Source organism: Sinocyclocheilus rhinocerous, unplaced genomic scaffold (genome assembly GCF_001515625.1).
Source record: "Sinocyclocheilus rhinocerous isolate Xijiao unplaced genomic scaffold, SAMN03320098_v1.1 scaffold513, whole genome shotgun sequence".
NCBI classification, from domain to species: Eukaryota; Metazoa; Chordata; class Actinopteri; order Cypriniformes; family Cyprinidae; genus Sinocyclocheilus; species Sinocyclocheilus rhinocerous.
In genome coordinates this window covers 568,981-591,517 of record NW_015656019.1, presented here as the reverse complement: position 1 = coordinate 591,517, position 22,537 = coordinate 568,981, and the positions used below count along the sequence as shown (strand labels likewise).

Below are 22,537 nucleotides of genomic sequence, written 5' to 3'. Positions count from 1 at the left end.
CTAAATATTCTTAAAATTAAAAGTTTGTTGTCATTTGGAAGTGTGTAGGCCTTCTTGCATTATTATGCTGTTACATTATGATGATATATTCAGTGGCATAAAATGGTCTTTAAAATGACAATAATATCGTTTATCGCAATTATTTCTGGGGCAATATATCGCACAACAAAAAGTTGTTATCGTGACAGGCCTAGACAGCACAGCACAGCACAGCAGAGGAGAGGAGAGGCGCTCTGAGCAGCTCTGTGTCTCTGTGGGTGTGGGAACCTTTCAGGTGTCTTTCTTTGACGTGGGAGGCACAAGGAATTAAATTCCACACTGAAGGTTTTAGAAGTATATAAATAAAGCTTGAGACCCCCAGAGAGAAGCAGCCCAGGGAATCTGATTAGTTGATCAGCCCCGGACCAGATCCTGTCACCAGGACCCACGGCGCTCTGACACCAGCCAGTGCTGCAGGGACCCGAAGGTGTCAGACACACTGAGATAAAAATAAAGCAGCAAGATCACTGTCTTCAAACAGTGTCACTCATTTGCCCCTCATCCACCAACCACACACACGTACTCAACCTTATTTTTCCTTCAATCTGAATCCAAAAGGGGAATTAACTTTTTTTTTTTTCAATTGTGCCTGCTGATGTATATCTGTATCTGAACACATTGTTTTAGGCCAGATTACACGTGTATACCAACATGTGGCATCTGGACACATCTACACACATATACGTCTTTAATTGATTTTTCAGTACATTTCTGCCATATGTACATTAACTGACAGTCACCACTGATAAGCTACCACTAAACATTGTAGAAACTTAATTTGCTGTAAAGTTGCTTTGCAACGATTTGTATCGTGAAAAGCGCTATACAAATAAACTTGAATTGAATTTAATATGGCGTTAAAACAATATATGTTCAATATATACATACAAATACTACCAGTCAAAAGCTGATATGCTTGATTTGGCGCTCAATTATTATTGGTACTAAGTTATTAATATTATTATCATCAATTTTGAAAACAGTTTTTGCCGCTTAATAGTTATTGTGGAAACCAGTATATATGTATGCATGCATGTGTTTATTCATATTTTGTGATGAAAAAAGTTCAAAAGAATTTGAAATATTTTATAACATTATAAACGTCTTTGTTACTTTTATTTATTTATTTCAATTTTACTTACCCTCAGACTTTTGAATGGTAATGTATCACGTTTTCCACAAAAAATTTTGCAGCAAAAACTGTTTTCAACACTGATAACGATAAAAAAAATGTTTTTTAAGCATCAAATCAGCATATTAGAATGATTTTTAAGGATCATGTGACACTGAAGACTGGAGTAATGATGCTGAAAATTAGCATTGTTATCACAGAAATAAATTACATTTTAAATATATAAAATAGAAAACCATTATTTAAAATTGTAATAATATTTAACAATATTACTGTTTTTGTTTTCCCTGTATTTTTGAACAAATAAATGCAGCCCTGGTGAGCAAAATATATCTTAATTAATCCAAGCTTTCCAAGGCCACCTGTATTTTTATTTTATTTTTTTACAAATATATAAAAACAACAGGTGGCCACATCTTGCCTGAAATTTATTTAAATGCTTTGATGCAACACATATTTGAGTTACTCAATTATTTACTTCATTTGTATTCTGCTAATTAATTTTTAGAAACCAGACATTTATTTACTATTATACTTTTGACATTTTCAGACCATAAACAAAAGTATAAAGACCAACCATGACCATGACTGAAATCCAAGCAACACTGGACCCCATTGATATTTACCAGAAGAATGTCACACAGATTTGGAATGACATGAGGCTGAGTAAATGATGACAGTATTTTCATGTTTGGCTAAACTATCCCTTAAAGTTGGACTGCAAATTATATCCAAATAAGACAGAGTTTTGCACATTAAAGTGGAGTAACAGTTTAGTGAGTTCGCCTCTGAGACTTTTTGCTCATATTTGTCTCTAGTTTATATAAAATTCATTGGAGATTGTGTTGTTACGTTGGCATTCTGCTAAAACTCCCAAGAGTGTGATCGTTTAGAGGCACATTTACCACAAGACAGCATCTCCTGCTTTTCACACTGGGTCTGTCAAGAGTGTCAATATTTATCTAGTTAAATATGCCGCCCGTCAGGAATAAACAGGGAAATGCAGAGACGTTTTCCCCCCACACTCTCAGGGGAAACTAAACACACATAATCAGCCAGTTACTGTCAGGCCAGCAGACACAACACAGATAGACAGACACATAAAGAAACACACACCCACCCACAGACAATCTGCTTTTCCTTCCTTTCTAAAAGTCAGGTTAGATGCCCAGGTCAAACGAAGGCAGAAATTTCGCAGTTCACCTTTACCTTTCTCAACAGCTTATGCCACTCAGCAACGTCAAATCGTGAAGTATTCAGATATGAGTGAACTACACAACAAGAACGCTGAGCTATGGATAAGTCAAGCACTTACACTGAGTCTCAGGATGACGGTTCCAGCGGGGGTGTTTTCTGGGACGTTGACGGTGTAGATGGGCTGGGAAAACACAGGGCTGTTGTCATTGATGTCTGTCACCTCCACCAGCAGTGTGATGGTGGTCCTGCGGGGGTCCACTGCTCCATCTGACGCCTCCACGATCAGATCGTACCAGCTCCGTGTCTCTCGGTCCAACGGAACCGCAGTGAAGATGCTGCCCGTGGCGTTTATGGTGAACAGAGACACAAAGGAGAGCAAACGGTATCGGACCTGACCGTTGAGCCCGCCATCAGGATCGGTGGCCTGAAAACAGAGACATGCACTCATGATCATGATTTTTTAAATATAGTATGTTCAACATTTTTTAGTTATTTGAATCATCTTTTGTTTTGATTTGCATCCATCAAGTTAAGTTGCTACTTTTAAATAATTGCTACTACTTATAAATAATTGCTACTTATAAATAGTTGCTACTACAAATAAATGGATTTCTTATGTCTTGATAAGCATAAGAAACTTTCAAAAACATTAAAACAATCTTACCTACCTTGAATATATACAGATTAGTTCCCTTTCAGTCGGTCACTCTCGACGTCACGTCGGATGACCGACGAATTGGGATCTCGCTTAGAGAGACCAATCTACTTCGAGTGTAAACTAAACGAGCCAATGCACATTGGCATGCGATTATTGCATCCAGCTGCCGCTGATCACAGCGTGAGTAGAAGCAGGCAGCAGATGCAGCGCATATTCAGCTTTTCGCTTCGGAGCCGAGCGGTTCTATCGTTCTGGTCCTGACCTTCTGCGTAGAGAAAAAACTACAGTCAAGCACGCTCTTTGTGGGCTCTCGTGCTGGTACTTCCCAGATTACTGAGTGCCCTGTTGGTTATTGTTTACTTCCTTTTTACTTATATATTTGTAAATATTTCTTTATTTGTGAAAAATACTGTAACAGGATTACAGAATCAAGTTGTTATCTAAAGTATAAGTAATGTTTATTATACACATTTATTTTTATAATTATTTTTCAAATTATTTCAAATTTCTTAAATATAAATATATAATTAAAATTATATATATATATATATATATATATATATAGGTTTTTGACTGCATCGACTTGTCGGTCGACCACTAATTATGATATCAAATTACTCAAATCGTGATATACAATTTTGGTTTCACCTTTACCAAGCATTCAGCACAGCCTTTACAATGGATAAATAAATAAATAAACAAACAAATAAATAAATAAATAACATTTAAATAATCACTGGCAGTCCTTTAGGGCAAAGAAATAAAGACTTGCTGAACTAATCTTAATTCCTGCGTGGTTACAGCGGCTCATTTGTATGTGTGCATGGGAGCAGTGCTCGGCTGTAATGGCTTCAGAGGTCCCTGCTATAATTCCTTCCTGTAGTAATTACAGATGCAGATGGGAAGAATAACTGGGGGGTTATTAGACAAGCAAGCCGGGTTGGCGACATGAACGACACAGACTCCAGGAGAAGAGAGGGGGAGAGATGAGAGGAGGGACAGGAAGATGAGGGGGATGAAGGGCCAAAATCCAAATGCGGGCGAATGGAAATAAGTGAAATGAAAAGAGCATGCCTGAGCCTTGAGAAATTACAGCCACATCCGAGTGCTGAGGAATGAAAGTGCTGCCCACGGCCCTCCCACCAGCAGCACTCATCAAACGTCCTGACAGCACACTTACATGCCATCTGCTCGCCTCAATAATTAACTAATGGATTGAAAATGTAAACTGAGTGATAAATAAACAAACAACACTTCACAATACGTAACTAAAAACCTGTTTCCTAACGTCACTGTTGACTGCTATTCAGTATCAGGAAACATTTCACCATTTTTAAAAAATTTTAATTCATCTTTTTGCCTTCACTAGATAATTTTTAAAAGTACATTTAGACCATTTACAGTCAGTTACTACATACACACTAAAGCTCATAAAAGATGCAAAATGCAAAAATATTAGGTGGAATATATATATATATATATATTTTTTTATGCATATATATATGTGTGTGGGGGGGTTGTATATATATATATATATATATATATATATTAAAAAGTTCAGTTCAGTAAGATTTTTCATTTTTGAAACAAGTGTCTTATGTCAGCAAGGCTGCATTTATCTGAACAAAAATACATTAAAAACCTAATATTGTGAAATATTACAATTTAAAATATCTGTTTTCCATGTGATTTTAAATATATTGCATAAATCTTTTGTAACATTATAAATATCATTACCGTCAATTCTGATCAGTTTAATGCAATTAAATAAAATAAAAGCATTAATTTTGTTAAAACAAAAATGTACTGACTTTGTTCATTCATTCATTATATAACATTACATATTACAGAGAAGCTGATTCAGTGAGAATAATTCAGTTGCAACATAACTTCATGGATGCAAACCAAAATATGATTTTTTTGCTTATTATTTTTGTTAAAGACGTGTTTTCTAGGAGTATTTGATGAATATAAAGTTCAAAGAACAGCATTTATTTGAAATGCATTTATTTTGCATTTCAAAATGGGGGGGGGGGCTTCAATAAAACAAAGCTAATTGTTTTATTGAAGCCTTGTTTGAAGCTCTCAGCGTGAATAGTATCTTAAAGGGGTCATATGATGCTTTTTTAAAGATCATTATTTTGTGTATTTGGTGTAACAGAATATGTTGACATGCTTTAATGTTCAAAAAACACATTATTTTTCAAATACTGTACATTATTGTAGGTCCTCTATGCCCCGCCTCTCTCAAACGCTTCGTTTTCTACAAAGTCCCTCCTTCCGACAAGCGCAGTCTGCTCTGATTGGCCAGCTGACCCAGACCAGCCAGGGGGCGTGGCAGAGTCTTAACTTTGATAAAGAATATCTCTTTGGTTTTGAGACTTTAGTCTTTGCAACTTCAGGGATCTTATCTATGCACAATCAGCTTGTAACACTCCAAAGAGAAAGGAAAACTTGAAATCGCATCATATGACCCCTTTAAGGCTTTTGGACACGTTAGCCTGTGGCAAACAACATGGCTGTAAGTGTCTGTAGAGCAGAAACACACTGATGTGCATTTGTGATGTGTGAAGTGTTTGTATGTGTATGCTTGTTTGTTGTCACAGCACAATAAGAATCCAGGTGGTTTTGATCTCCACAGGGATCTGTGTGTGAATTTGAGATTGAGGCCTCAAAGTTTGGTGAGTACCTGCTTGTTGTGAACATGGCAGACTACACAGAACATGAGAGGATGATGAAATAAAAAGAAAGATGATGGAAAGAGAGAGAACAGCTCATAGGGAGGGATCCATCTTGAGCAATGTCCAAGAAACAAATTTTTCGTTGTTTAGTAGTTACTTCATGAAAACAATCTCATGTCATATGAGGTCAACAAGCACTAAATGATTTCAATCACAATTTTATTCAAGCACGAAGGCACCGTTGGGTCACCTCACTCCTGTCAATCACATTGACACCAAACTCAGTGATCAAGACATCATAGAACAACAAATGAGCGGTAAAGAGCCGCATAATGACAACACGGCATTGTGAATGAAAGCTTAACGCATCTTTCATTGATTATCTTTCTTACCAACCAAAGCATGATTAATCAAACACGCTAATTAAAAATCTAACAGCTTGGCAGGGCGGAACAGAAGCAGTCATAAGGGACTGATTGTAAGGTGACTAATGACTCTAATTTACCATGACTTAATTAGGGAACAATAGAAAGTGATGTCTGAAGATCTGTGCGGCACGACAGTTAAAGGGGCGGCAGGTGTAAACCTCACGGGACCCTCAGAAGCTAAAAATCTCACCAAAACTAAAGATACTTTACTTATTTTGTCATGGAACTTACCCTGACTTGACCCACGAGCACATTGGTCTCTTCCTCCCTCACGGTCAGATTTCTGGGAAGAGTGAGGTCGAAGGTGGGGTCGTTGTCATTAACATCCGTGATGACAATGCTGACAGTGGCTGTGGAAATCTACAAATATAGACAGATTAATTCAATATCAACAGGAATTAAATATATAAGAATGGCAAGTTACCGGATCAACATTCTTGTTGGTCCTGAAACTAAATTATTTTGCTATCTTATAAATCTGTAATTATGAAGGATGAAGATGAAGGTCTTTGCAGAAAATGTAGGGAGGAATTGTTAGTTTGTTTGTGCCTATAAACCTACAAAAAGCACAGCCCTGACAGATCTGAACCCTGGAGTTCAGTGTGCACTTGCTGTCAAACCCTGAACCTTTCACAGTATTCACTCTGACATTCACCCTGCTGCTGTCTGTCAGTCTTTTTTTTTTTTTTTTTTTCTTTTTTTTATATTAAAATTCTTTTGTGCATCCCTACATATATGCCTTCTTAAAAATGCATATATGCTCTCATTTCCTGTTTCAGTCACAAACATGCCCCCCTAAGCTGGAGTCTTGGCAGAGTCTGAATTTTGGCACAGTCGGTGTGGCCTGACCAGGAATGATTCAGGTATCATTCTGTTGAGCAACACAAATCATTCCACCAAACAAACAGTTTGGAGCTGTGTAAAATGATTATGTTTTAAGAGGTTGAAGGTCAGGTAAATTACATTGATTAATTAACCTCTTTGCACTTTCCATGACCATGATCTGGAATGGAAATGATTTAATGGACTTGTTTGACAAGATGAAAGTCATTTTGCCCAGTCATGTTGCGCAGGGAAAGATTAAGGCACGTCCTTCTGTCTCAAAATGCTTTTTACATGCCTGTCTTTCTTGAAAACTCCCTCCTCATCAGCTCTACAGATATCAGACTGTGTTTGATAAATGAGCTTCATGCAGTCATTTAGCACTCCAGCGTTTCTGTTAGCTAAAATTCTCTCATTAGAGAAGCTAAGCTGATAATACAATTACATGCTCTTTTAAAAAAGGTGAATGTGTTTAAACAGAATGTGCATTGAGTCTCATTACAGAACATCCCTGATGAGTTTTTGACAGTAATGACTATGCAAAAGAAATAAACTAATTAATACCAAATGATATAGACATACACAGTTTTCAAGCTATGTTTGTGTAGCTACTGTGTACTTTTGTGTAGATACTGTATGCATTTAAAGCAACATGAATATGTGCCATAAAACCTATTATATGAAAGATATGAAAAGAGGGTGTGAAGAGATCAGACGTTTGAATCAGAGCAGCCATCAGTCAGTGTTATAGTGCTGATATTGTGGGATGGGTGCAGTCTCACCCCTCCTGGGTGGCCGTCAGATGCCGTGACGATGAGGCGATACTGGTCGATGGTCTCTCTGTCCAGAGGTTTGGCCAGCAGCAGAAGACCTATACTGAACAGACACAAAACATGTTCATTAAATTTCTTATTTAACTGCTTGCCTCAGTCTAAATATTTTCATCTCATAATTTTTTTAAGCTTTATTTTCTGCCATTTAAAAAAAAATGTACACAGAGACAAACTGGGAAGGGACGTAGAGAGACAAAAAAAATGAATGAAATTAATTTTTCAGCTGCATACCCTCAGAAACCAACTACTGCCTTGATCAATATAAGCAAAGACCCTCACTGTACATATTATAGTATTGATTTTTTTCTTAATTATGCCTTTATAATTGTCTATTTTTATATTGAGGACAGTGATTAATCTCGTCATCTAAATTAAATGAGCATTTTATCCAAACTTTATTCAGTCATTCGCTCCTCTTTGTTGTTTCGAAACCTCTATGATTCTTTTCTTCAAACACAATGAATGGTGAAACATATACTATACATACTGTATATTTAAATATGGTGCTCCAAGATGAGTCACATCAGTGATGTCAAACTTCATTGGGTCTCATAACCCAATCATAATGCACCAAATTTGAATATGCTCATTTTCAAATTGCACAAATTAGATTTGAGGGCACTATTTTCAGTGCACAATATCTGTTCCATATATAAAGCTATTGCAGATATTCAGAGTTATGAATCATACAGGATATTTTTTATATGAATAATACCGGATATTTTTATGACACTTCTAACATGCTTTTTGACTTTTTTTTAATCTTGTCAGCAATTCCTCTTTCATTACATAGACAAAAATCAGCATGAATAAACTCTTAAACCCATACAGGTTTAGAACACAACATGAGGGTGAGTAAATGATGACAGAATTTTAAATTTTGGATGAACCATCTGTTTCATGCTGTGATTATTTTCATAATGATGAGGTAGGTCACATACTCAGAACGACCTGCAGAATCAGAAATTGTGCTTTGGAAATTGTATTCAGGATTAAATTTTTGGGTGTGTTTGTGTCGTGACCATACTTTGCATAATTCCTTTGATGAATCGGGTACTAAAACAACGCAGATGGTAAATAAACATTGGTATCTACGGGTGCAATTCAACAACCAGTATCTGTGATCATCCATGCTGAACTGCCGGCCACAGGGACGCCTTTATCATTTGTAGACCAATAGGATTTCTGCAAATCACCAGGCTCATCCTACACTGAGCTCACATTTATGTTTACGCGGCACGATGCAACGCAGTGCGTAAAAAGACAGTATAAGTCATTATAATCCATAATTATGTCCCCACTGGATGCAACGAATGCCTCGTTTATAATGGGTTTTCATGTTTTTGAATCATCGCTCCAGCCTGACAGGGCATCATCACAGTATAGTAGGGGCGTAACATTTCCGTCACACGCTTGAGGTATTCGGCCAATCATAACGCACTGGGTAGCTGGCCAATCACAGCACACCTTGCTTTTCAATAATGTACAGTATGTGGTAAATAATGTGTTTTTTGAACCTTAAACCGCATAAACACATTTCATTACACCAAATACACAAAATAATGTTCTTTTTAGCAACATCATATGACCCCTTTAAGTGTCATTAATAAACCAACTATATGATGTTACAATTAAATAAAGCCTTTCAATTTCTCACACAATCTCTCCCACCGTCAGAAACGTTCACACTGTAAGCTTGTTTGTGCTTTTGTCTCGTCTTCATGCCTCCAATGAGGGATTCTCATGCAGAGAGACGCAAATATATGTGCTGTATAGACAATATGCAATATATGAACTAGATATTCCCGTCCCTAAACTCACGCAATTGGATGAGTCAGTGTTGCTGTGTTGGGCTGGTCAGAATGCGCAAAAAAAGGGAATATTCTGAATGCAATACAGAGTCGGTGTGTTACACTTTTAGGGGAAATGTAGTTTTATAGGATCTGTATATTCTTAATTGATGAATTTTGTTTATTAATGAAAACTTACGTTCGTGAAAGGTTGAAAACCTGCTGTGGGTCACCGCTTGCTATCTGATAGGTGATCGGATCCAGCTCACGGTCTGTAGCCTGTGAAAATACACCAATTCACACTTAATTTACACTAGTAGTTCAGACAAGTACTGGCTGGTGAAAAATAAAATCAATGTAACATAAAATCAATTGCAGGATAACAATGCAAAGGCCAAGTCTGATTGAAGGGCATGATGAACAAATGTAGAATCAGTGACATTTTACAACATATATAAATTTAAAACCCTACACCTTTGCTAGATTTTCCAGGATATCTGCTGTTATTGATTATGCTGTTTTCTAAGTTTGACAGCTCAATCTGTCTGTGCACCTGAGTTGTCTAAAATCATATACTATTTTAATTATAAAATTATAATTAAGTGATATTGTTTCAAATCATGAAACAGGTTTGTGTTCCTGACTTTTTGATGATGCATATCCTCAGCACAGTTTGCAGTGCAGGCTGCAATATTAATATTACATTTTTTGTCTCTTAGAAATGCACATTTGACAGTAGCTTGAGTTGACAGTAGTAGTAGCTTGAGTTAGGATGCAGATGTAAATTTATGTTCATTAACAAAAACAGTAACATCTGTAAAAATGGTAAAAACCTAATTTTTATATGATAAAATTGTATTATTCTTTTATTAAAATGAATCATTGGTTTTCTATAATAGCATACATTTGGATCATGATAAGCACAGTAAACCACACAGATAGTACCTCAACACCACGGTAAAAATGTAGCTATATGGTTTCTAAGTATTTGCATGAAAAACAGTAGTCTAAATACATTTAGTATAAATTAACAAACGCTTAATCACAAAAAATACTGTAATTATATTCCATTACTCCTTTAATAAATGGTTACATTAATAATATAATAAAATTCAATATGAATATCCCACATTTATGTCACAATACCATGGTGCAGTTAGTGTTACCACAGTAAATCCATGGTAAATGAATGCGATTTGTAGATTGAAAAGCCTTCTGACTATACCGTTGCGCACAGTGTTTCTGCTGTTTGTCAGCACTGTTTCATCAGAGTTTAAACTAGTTTAAATCACTGAGTTAATTGTGTTCTTCACTAAAATCAAGCGCTTCACACTGGATCTCACAGCTCTGTTTAGTGCTCATGTGACTGAGACTCATCAGCGAGTAAACTCATCTGCTCTATTGAGCGCGCGCTGCCCTGCCATTTGAACTTTGAGCCGAGCAGATAAAATGGTCCTTTTTTTGGTGTATTTTATTTTATGGTTCTGTTGTCAGTCACAGCATGTCGGAGAAAATGCCTTTTGTGTCCCATGGCAAACAAAGTAAATTTTACATGATAAATAATGGTTAAACGATTGCAGAAATATTATTCATTTAAAGGGTTTAAAGTGTAGTCTTGTTGAACATTATGTATTCTTCAAAATGAGTTGGCAGCAGAAATCACACAGAACAGAATGAAATGTTATCATTTCATATTATGTAAATGAGTAAACTTCATTTAATAATGCAATTGAAAACATAATACATAAAACATAAGGATTAATTTTTAAGTCTGTAAAGTTGTTCATACGTACATAATTTATATTTTAGGTGTCATCAATATTGAACGTTTAAATGCTGTAAATATGTCAGTATTTTATGTTTTAGTGTCTGTGCAAACTTAAGTAAATGTACGTTTTGTAGAACCACATTTTACGTAAAATACATACAAATTCTAATGAGATCACATTGGAATGGCTTACAACATACTACTACTTCAGCAGTATCTTTACTGTGCATTCAGTAGTATGCAAATTTTCTGCATGCACAGAATACCCAGATGACCTACTACATTTATCAAAATGTGCAGTATACAAAAGGCCGTACTGCGTGGGATACTGCATCCCACAATGCAATGCATTCAGCTTGACCTTCTATTTCCAGTGTATCTGCCAACATCTTTTTTTGGCTCATAATTTGATCAGACTGCAAAGGCTTAAAGTGGAAGTGAAGCAGTCAGTTAAGTTAACATTATTTAGTAAAGTGATTTCCACTTTGATTAAAAAATATATAACAAACATGGTTAATGAAACCATTTTAAAGAAAAAAGGATGTTTTGTTATAGTTTTTAGAGCAAGGGCGCTGCCATCTTGCAGTACCACCGCGTGTGACGTCACGGGGCTGGTTTGCTCCGATGGCCAGTGAAGTAATAGAAGCATTTCTTTACATTTTGAACACACGAATTCTATTTTAACACACAAATAATTTGGTTTTCACCACAATTTGGATGAATATTCAACATCAAACTGTCTATATGCTAAGTTTTGATCGTGGTATCCCAAACATTGTTTTCATAATGCCAGGCGCAAGGTGATGTAATCAGACACCACTGTTAATTTTGTGTATTTTCTTAATAACAATGACTTCTCCAGGACTGAAAATATCATGTCCCTTTATTTATTTATTTATTGGGGTTTTTTCAGGCATTTGTCTTTCTAACAAATTGTATTTATTTTTTTCAGATGATGAAACATATCTAAATGTTTAACTGGTAGTATACTTTATTGAATACCATGGTACTCCTATAATGCATGGCTTAAAAACCAAGGTGCTCACGAGCCTAGTACTTTTTTTATAATATTTACATGCAATTTTCTCATAATATTTACAGATGAGGTCTTAGTTCTACTTGCTGAACTTTTTCTTTCTTTAAACTCAACACTCATTACTTTAAATCAACCATAACAGAAAATCCATGCTTCCATCCTTATTAAAATGCAGATTAGACTCTCAGTATTAATGAGGTTTAAAAGCAGCATAATATGATTATTCAAGATAAATTCTAAAACACAAAGGTACAGATCAAAGACTAAAGACTTTTGATTAGGTTCAAAGACATCATTTAGATGTAAACTCGTAACCCTGAATGTTATCATCTTTAAAAGCACCGGGGCAATAAATACACCCTGAGAGTAATTAATTAAAAGTCCTGCTAATAAGAAAGCGCCACCTCCATCCACGGCTCTCATTATTGAGAAAACTCTCCAGAAGCACTGATCCGTACCGCCATGTCTTTAGCTGCTTGGAGTGCTGAGGTATGGAAAAAATTCACACGCGCACACACACACACTCGAGGGCAGCAAATATGGCTTATAAAACACATCCAAGTGGCCCGGCTGACCTAGCTGTGAACTGTGACCTCATTTCAGGAGGATCCGGGCAGCTTGTTATTTCAAGAGAAACTACAGGCCTTTATGTGACTGATTTTCCTTTGAATCGTGACCCAGCCGTGACGGAATGAGACAAACACAGGCAGAGCAGAACATGAGCAGAATGCCAAAATAAAGCTGAGAGAATCGTTACTGAGAGAGAGTGAATATGCCATTGCCTGAGGGACAGAAAAGCACACATTATGTTCACTTTATATCATTTTGTCCCACTTTTTGTCAGCCCACCATGACTACACAAGCCACTTTCACAATGCAGATGAAAACTGTTGTCATTTGTCTTCTGAGCGCTTAATCAAACAGAGTTTGGTTATTTACAGAATAACAGAATTAAATACAGAAATACAGAATTAATCAGCCATTTTTAATCTGCATTGTGTTTATAGATCGAACTAAACAAGCTGCTGAACTGAACGTCAATGCACTGATGAACTCAGATGTATTTGTCACTTACAAAATGTGGCAAAAGAAAGAGAGCGAGAAAGAGAGCGACAGATGGACAGGTCATCTGAACAAATCAGTGTTGGGAAAGCTACTTTGAAACTGAATAATTTAAAGCAAATTAATTATAGAAAAGCTACTTACTTAAAAAAGCTTGGCTAAAGTTAAAAAAAGCAACAAGCAGCTAAGATGAAGCGCAAAATACAGTGAAGCTATTAAGGGGAGAATATATTCATGAATGCAACTGAGTTCAGATGATTAAAAGGCACAATATGTAAGATTTTTTCATTAAAATATCGAAAAACCACTAGAACAGTGTTAAAATAGACAGGTCATCTGAACAAATCAGTGTTGGGAAAGCTACTTTGAAACTGAATAATTTAAAGCAAATTAATTATAGAAAAGCTACTTACTTAAAAAAGCTTGGCTAAAGTTAAAAAAAGCAACAAGCAGCTAAGATGAAGCGCAAAATACAGTGAAGCTATTAAGGGGAGAATATATTAATGAATGCAACTGAGTTCAGATGATTAAAAGGCACAATATGTAAGATTTTTTCATGAAAATATCCAAAAACCACTAGAACAGTGTTAAAATATTTTGCTTACTTGTGTACTTACATTATCCCAAATGTTTCGAAGAATGTTTAAATCCAGAGAAATAAGCCATTTTAACTAGTGACATGGACCGTGTATATAGTGTTATTGTGTCGCCTGCCAATCCAGAGAAATAAGCCATTTTAACTAGTGACATGGACCGTGTCTATAGTGTCATTGTGTCGCCTGCCAATGACGCTTTAATATGTTGTGCTTTTTAATATACCGGTGACGACCTCACAGAGTAGCATTATAACAGAACTTTCAAATGTATCTAGTATGATAAAACAGCGCTGCTTTTTTTCCCCACATACGCACGACCGGAAGGAGCGGAAGCGGTCGACAGTGGCATAATAAAAGCTTCGCTGCTTTCTAGCCGTGTGTTACACTCATTCAGCGGCCTCGTTTCGCTTCGACGGCTTTCAGCCTCACCCTGCTTCATTCTACTACGTTAATAAATCATTAGCTCTTCCATGAACATGATTTCTGGCCGAGCCCCGTCGGATTGCATCGGCTGTGGGGATGAAGACAACACCTCCCACACTCAGTCACGGCGTCATCAAACTACGCCTTTGTCTATTTGTTTATTTTGAATACGCGCCCTCTAGCAGCGAAAATTACATATTGTGCCTTTAAGTTATTACCAATAAGAAAAAAAAAATACAGTGATGTTTTTAAATTAATGATCAACATCAAGAGTTACAGCACACTGTAATAAAAAAAACAGTAGAGTGCAATCAACCTCAAATTTACCCTAATTAAAACTAAAACTAAAACTAAATAAACCATAACCAAACTGCGGTTCATATGATCTGGTTCCTTTTTAAAAAGTTTCTTTATTGCCTGCTATACTTTATGCTCATTTAGCTGAATGACCGTTTGCTTCATTTTTCAATGCATTTTTCACTTATTTCTTCAGAAAAAAAATCCAGACGTTGTTGAGTTACATTAAATAATTTGACTACAATCTTAAGTTAATAATGAAACAAACATAGTGCCGAGTTCATTTCACACTCCAAATCACATTTAGAGTTCTCAACAAACACTCCACTATGAATAAATGAGTCATAAATGGCTTCTCATAAGCAAAGTGAGTGTTTCTGAGCTGTAGTGCTGTGTCCTCACCTGCAGGACGGTCTCTCCGGGCAGCATATTAGTGAAGATCTCCACACTGTAGGACACCTGACTGAAAGTGGGCGAACATAAAATTTATTACATATACTCTTTTGGACCATGAGGGTGAGGAAATGATGACAAAATTTTTGGGTGGGTGAACTACTTTTAATAATTTATTATTATTATTATTATTACTATGGAAATATTGTTTCTTTAATGAAATGATACTGAAAAAAAAAAACTAAAACTGCCAGTAGGTGGTGGTAAATGTCTTAATGATTAAGTCATCGAGTCATTTACTCATTCATTTGATTCTTTCAAATGACTGATTCATTCAGGAGTGAATACAACAAATTCTCAGTATGGGACAGCTTACAAATGTTATCGCCTAAAACTGCCACAGCAAACATTTGTTTAAAGTCTCCCACTGCATTCCTTTCAAAGACACTCAAAGTGCTGAGCTATATATATAAAATTGGAGTTTATGCTTAAAATATAAAATATTACGTAATTAATAAAACATTCATAAATTAATAAAATTATATAATTTTATATAAATTTTAAATTATAAAATTACAATTTAACTTAATTCATTAATTATTCATGCCTATCTTGTCTTGTTGGTTTAATTTAAGCATAAAACCAACTAAATGTATTTATTTATTTACCAAATGGCAGTTTATGCTTAAAATATAAAAATATTATATAATTAATATAATTATATATAATTTGACATTATAATATCAAATTATATATACAGTAACTTCATGCTTTATTCTTATATCTTTACTTGGAAACCAAGATTTTTTTTTCTGCGTACTGCTTTAGAACTGACCTGCTGATTTGATTTGATCTGTATCTGACGTATAGCACAGCATGTGGGCACTTCATACAACAAATTCTCAGTATGGGACAGCTTACAAATGTTATCGCCTAAAACTGCCACAGCAAACATTTGTTTAAAGTCTCCCACTGCATTCCTTTCAAAGACACTCAAAGTGCTGAGCTATATATATAAAATTGGAGTTTATGCTTAAAATATAAAATATTACGTAATTAATAAAACATTTATAAATTAATAAAATTATATAATTTTATATAAATTTTAAATTATAAAATTACAATTTAACTTAATTCATTAATTATTCATGCCTATCTTGTCTTGTTGGTTTAATTTAAGCATAAAACCAACTAAATTTATTTATTTATTTACCAAATGGCAGTTTATACTTAAAATATAAAAATATTATATACTTAATATAATTATATATATATACAGTAACTTCATGCTTTATTCTTATATATCTTTTGCAATTTTACTTGGAAACCAAGATTTTTTTTTCTGCGTACTGCTTTAGAACAGACCTGCTGATTTGATTTGATTTGATTTGATCTGTAACGTATAGCAACTTGGAAACCAAGATTTTTTTTTCTGCGTACTGCTTTAGAACAGACCTGCTGATTTGATTTGATTTGATTTGATCTGTATCTGACGTATAGCACAGCATGTGGGCACTTCATACAACAAATTCTCAGTATGGGACAGCTTACAAATGTTATCGCCTAAAACTGCCACAGCAAACATTTGTCCAAAGTCTCCCACTGCATTCCTTTCAAAGACACTCAAAGTGCTGAGCTAGCAGCCGTAGGTTACTCCGTTGTTCCTCGGCTTGCATTTCCATAAGCTTTTCCCCCAGAGAATCATGGCAGTAAATGTGGATCAAAGCCCAGCGGTTCCTCAGCTTGAGCAGGAGAGGAAAGCTTTGCATACGTAAATATTACGTTGGAGAACAGCTCCAGGCCAGCGGTTCCAGAGTGGTTTGTTCTGTATCCAGGTGGAGTTCTTGCATTGGCCCTAGGCAGGTTGACCACTCGATTGTGCTGTTATTAGACACTCGCTGGGTTTGACCTTAAGGAGTGTTTGGCTGCTGATTCTTGGAGATCAGTTTTAATTATTTCAGTTATTTCAAGTTAAACTAAATGAAAATGAGAAATGTTAGCTAAAGTAGCTTAAGTACACTAAGTTTTTTATATTTTATTTCAGGTAACTTCCACGGTTTTCCCTTCACAAAATATTATTTGTAATGCGCCTCCAATCGAATTATCACAAAGAGCTTTGTGCTTTGTAACCTCTGATAAGAAACTCAGCTTTCCAATTCTGTATATTTTATCACAACATTCAAAAAATAAATGCCGTTTTGACGAGCTTAAATGTGGTGTGACAGATCGCTGTAGCAGCTTCAGTTCAAGCGGCAGCGCGGAGCGCGAGTCTCTTCCACTTTAATAAAAGCGGAACATGAAAAATGAATGAACATCAGAACGTATGTTTAAAGATATCATGTCTCAGATAATCGCTCAAACAGCATTTCAACCGAAAGAAAGACGTCAAATAAAACGGCTCGTGAACAACATCACCTTATTTACTCATTTACTTTAGGATTTACTTTATTACTTTATAAATAAACACTAGAGGGAGCATAATTACTGTTAGTTATGTATGTTTGTTTGAATAAATCTGTCATGAAGGCAAGTTTTTATGAAAACTACCTTATGTGCAATTGAGTTGTATACAAACGATTATTATATCTGACAATAATAAATAGCATTGAATCTAGTAGTGTTGTTGTTCATTTTAACCTCTATTGTACCAAAAGAGAGAGTTCCCTGTATAGTTTACGGCATTAGTTGTAAGAGATTTATTTCACTGGCTACTGGTATCGGCAGATGGAATTCTGAATAATCGGCTATCGGTATTAGCTGAGAAATTTCATATCAGTGCATCTCTATATTTTTATGATTTTAGTTTTAGTTAAAGGGGTCATATGATGCGATTTCAAGTTTTCCTTTCTCTTTGGAGTGTTACAAGCTGTTCGTGAATAGATAAGATCCCTAAAGTTGCAAAGACTAAAGTCTCAAACCCAAAGAGATATTCTTTATAAAAGTTAAGACTTGTCCATGCCCTCCTAAAACGCCTCGTTCAAACACACCCCCACATGTCTACGTCACGATGTGGGAAGATTTGCATAACACCGCCCAAATGTTCACACAAAGAAAGAAGGCGTAACTTTATTGTTGCTGCCACCTCCGCCACCATGTTGTGAAGACTCTGTGTGTTTCGTTGCGATCGCTTTTCAGACCGATGAGCTTTGTAAAAATCTACGCGTTTCAGAAAGGCGGGGCATAGAGGAGAAACAATAATGTACAGTATGTGGAAAATAATGTGTTTTTTTAACCTTAAACCGCATAAACACATTTCATTACACCAAATACACAAAATAATGTTATTTTTAGCAACATTATATGACCCCTTTAACTATAATAATCCTGGTAAGTTCAGCTCTACAATAAGCTCTTCAGCTGTCCATCTGTTCCAGAATGCCTTTGAAAATGATGTGAGAGTACCTCAGATTAGTATAGTCTCAGAGATGCACGTATTCAATCAAACACAATCAAAAGGGATATTATGGTACAGCAATAAAAAGAGAAATTGAAGAGACAGAATAAAGTGCAAGTCCAAGACAGCATGAAAGACAGTGTCATCGGTTCTCTCAGTGATCAAAAACTTCACATTTTCCTTACAATAACTTTCGCCACAAAATTCAGAGAGTGAGAAACATCTCAGTGTCTGACTCAGAAAATTTCAGCCCCGTTTCTGTCATTTAAAGAGCATTTTTATCCAGTTCCCCCTCTGTGTGTCTGGCCCTAATGGATTTTGAATAGGCAATGAAAGTAAGAAATTGAATAAACAAAAAGCAAAACTAAAAAACATGCACTCAGAAAAACCCACATTAGAAGCTCCCGGAGGAAACCTTCAGAAGTTGCTCTTTCATAGCTCAGGAGACCTCAATAAAGTCTCACTTGTGTTTCATTTAAGATCTCCTCTGAAACTCCAGAGGAGAAACATGTGAGATTACTGACAAGCAGGAGACTTAAGCATCAGAGTCCATTTACTCACCATTTAATGTTGAGAAGAAACAACTGAGACATTAAAGAGATTTAAGTTTCGATTTTTCTTCTCAGCAGGTGTTGCTGGATGAAAGAGGGAGGATCAGAGGATGAAGGGAAGGGTAAAAGGTGTTTGTCAGTTAAAGGGAGGTAGGAGAATCGTGATGGGAATTCAAACTCTGGCCTGTCAGAGGATCAACTGTCCAGCTGAACCCCCGAGACGGGCTGATTGTGAATGACTGCTCACAGCCAAAAAGGACACACTGCATGAACATTTCACCCTCACTCCAAAAATAGATTTTTAAAAGGAATAGTTCAGCCCAAAAGACAGTTTTGCCACCTTTACTTGGCCCCGGTCACCATTCTCTATAAGTTTATGGAAGTGAGCAGCTCAAACTTTCTGCTAAACATATTCTTTTGCGTTCCACACTCTTCTTCATTGACACCTATTCCATGAAGAATATTTAACATTCATATGTTTCCATTGCACAAAATGTTCTTTACAGTGGAAAAAGGTTCTTTTGATCATCAAATATTCTTCACGCTAAGAAAAAATTGTTCTTTTAAGAACTGTTAACTGAAAGGTTCTTTGGGGAATGAAAAATGGTTCTTCTATTACATCATTGCGAAATTACACTTTTTTAAGAGTGCACAGAATAAAGTCATACAGGTTTTTTAACAAGATGAGGTGAGTAAATGATGACAGAATTTTCACATTTGGATGAACATTAGCATTAAAAACACACTGCAGGGAAGTGGAGTTTGATTGTGTTGGTCTCTCTCCAGGCCTAATAACTCTACAGCTAATTTCCTTTCATGTATTTGTTTCAGCCTGTTTGTTCTTTATAAAAAAAAACCTATTAAATGTGATTGGGTCTCTGTTTTGTGCTGATAAGCAGACTATTGTTAAGCCTTTCAAATGGATTAACACTGATTATCAGAACTCAAATCATCACGATCTCGCAGTGAGCAGGGGTGTGTCCAGGCGAGTGCGATTTGATTGGCCATCCCAAAATTTTAAACTATGATTGGCCAAAGCCAGTGGCCTATGTCATAAAGTGACATATGTAATGCTATAAAGCTATTCCCCGATTCTCTTGACCCAAATTAAGGTAGTTCACAGTGAACAGTGACATTTTAAAAACAAAATTGCACAGCTCTGGCTGCTGTTTACACACACACACACACGCACGCACGCACGCACGCACGCACACACACACACACACACACACACACACAAACACACACACAAGCTTTAGAAAACATAAAGCATTTAAAATGTATATGCTCTTTGTGAACTAAATTACTAAATCAATTCAGTTCATTCGCTTACATTAATTTTTCTGCCTTCTTAAACTTTTCTGGCAGCAGAAGTGTTTTTTTCCTGTCTTGTAAATGCATTTTAATTCATTATATTTTTCATAACGATCTTTTAATCTAAACAGAGAACATTTATAGTGACTGATGTGAACTCACTGAATCTGTTTTAAACTTGGTTGGATTTTTTTTATTTTGTCAACTCTAAATATACTCTTAAAATAAGAAAGTGTGTTCAACTAGCTTTGTGTAACCGGCCACAAAGGTCCTCAAAATAAATAAAATATATACAGTATGTGTGTTTGTGTCTGTGTGTGTATACAGTCGGTATAGAAAAGAACCACCCCCTTTAAAATAATCACATTTTGTTGCTTTGAACCATGCAGTCACAACTGAGCTCTGCCAAAACGCAACTTGAAGATTCTGAGGCAGATGAGACCAATTCAGCTCACCATCCAAATAACAGCATTCCTACAGTAAAGCATGGAGGTGGTGATATCCTGTTATGGGGGTGTTTCTCTGCAGCAGGGACTGGAGCACATGTTAGGATAGAAGGAAAAATGATGGGGCAAAATACCGTCAAATTGTTGAGGAAATTCTGCTGTCAGAAAGTTGTCATTGGGAAGAAGGTTTACCTTCCAACATGACAATGACCCAAAGCACACAGCAAAACTGAGCACACATTGGTTGAAGGAGAAAAAGGTGAATGTCCTTGCATGGCCTAGTCAGAGCCCAGACTTAAACCCCACTGAAAATCTGTGGAATGACTTGAAGACTGCAGTCCACAAATGGTCACCATCAAATTTAACTGAACTTGAGCAATTCTGCAAAGAAGAGTGGGCAAATAACGCAAAGTCGAGATGTGCAAAGTTAGTAGAGACAAATCCCAACAGACTACATGCTGTAATTAAAGCAAAAGGTGGTTCAACAAAATACTGACACAAGGGGGTGATCCTTTTTCCAAATCAGTGAATCTGTTTTTATTATTTTTTTTTTTCTGACATGTTGGTGTTATATCTTTCACTTGGATGTTATAAGTTGCACTGAGTAAATACAGCTGGATAAAACAAAAACTGTGTCCGTCTTCATTTCAGGCTGCAAAGCAACAAAATGTGATTATTTTATATACCCACTGTGTGTGTGTGTATACATATATATTCATTACTCTCATTACTCTGACATAAATAATTAATTAAATTTACATAATTAAATTATTCATGCAGAGACTTCATCTCGCCTACTTCTGTCATCCTTGATGACACCATCCCAAATGAGACACCCCCAATTGAAATGGTCCAAGATGAACAAACTCCACCTCTCAGATTAAACAATGATCAAAACACTGCGCTCAAATGTTCCTCCTGTGATCCAGCTGTCTTTTTAACTGCTCCTTGGAGATGAGGGATTCTGGAAAGATCAGAGACACTTGAGCCCAAATCTCAGATCAATAGAACCAATCGATTGACAGAGTCCTGAAGAGACACTTCATATACTGAACAAACAGCACTGTTTCAATTGCTTTGTTTTGTACATCACAGCGAATAGTTGTCATGCTGAGACTTGATGTTCAAGACAGAAATATTAATCTTAAAGTAAGAACATTGCCTGTTTTAAAGGGGTCATATGACTGTAACACTCCAAAGAGAAAGGAAAATTTGAAATAGCATCATATGATCCCTTTAATAAAGTAGATGCTCCTCATGCCAGAGGAGTCCCACAGGACAGATCGTGACTCACACAGTGTCTTAGAAGAGCAGTAAATAATCTCAAGAGGACAGAAGACTGAAGAGACTGAACTAAAGCGAACAGTCATTCATTTTCAATGAGAGAAGAGACATGAGTGACAGGAACTGTAAATAAATTGCAGTGTGTGTTCTAGCCAAATATATAGTTAAAATATTGTCTTAATTTAATAGTTACAATTGAGTTTTGGGAAATAAAAATTAATAAAATGTAATGCATTTAAATGTAATAAATGTAATTAATAAAATTTCCAATTTTCAGAAATCTGATGTTTTTATCATATGAACACTTTATAATCATGGATGATGATTTTACCAGCAAGTGCTAACTGTATTTTTATACATATAAAGTCTGAAAATAAAAAAATTAAAAAATTA

At 35.8% G+C, this 22,537-nt stretch overlaps 1 protein-coding gene across 1 annotated transcript in view; it reads right to left on the bottom strand.

Moving 5' to 3' along the window:
* LOC107719223 (protocadherin-15-like) overlaps positions 1-22,537 on the bottom strand; it is a 217,308-nt gene that overhangs the window by 96,908 nt on the left and 97,863 nt on the right. The window contains exons 14-18 of the mRNA XM_016526598.1: positions 15,165-15,221; positions 9,780-9,859; positions 7,740-7,833; positions 6,367-6,495; positions 2,487-2,792 (exon numbers count right to left, since the gene is read on the bottom strand). Coding sequence (XP_016382084.1) covers positions 2,487-2,792; positions 6,367-6,495; positions 7,740-7,833; positions 9,780-9,859; positions 15,165-15,221 — 666 coding nt within the window. The remainder of the gene's footprint in view (positions 1-2,486; positions 2,793-6,366; positions 6,496-7,739; positions 7,834-9,779; positions 9,860-15,164; positions 15,222-22,537) is intronic.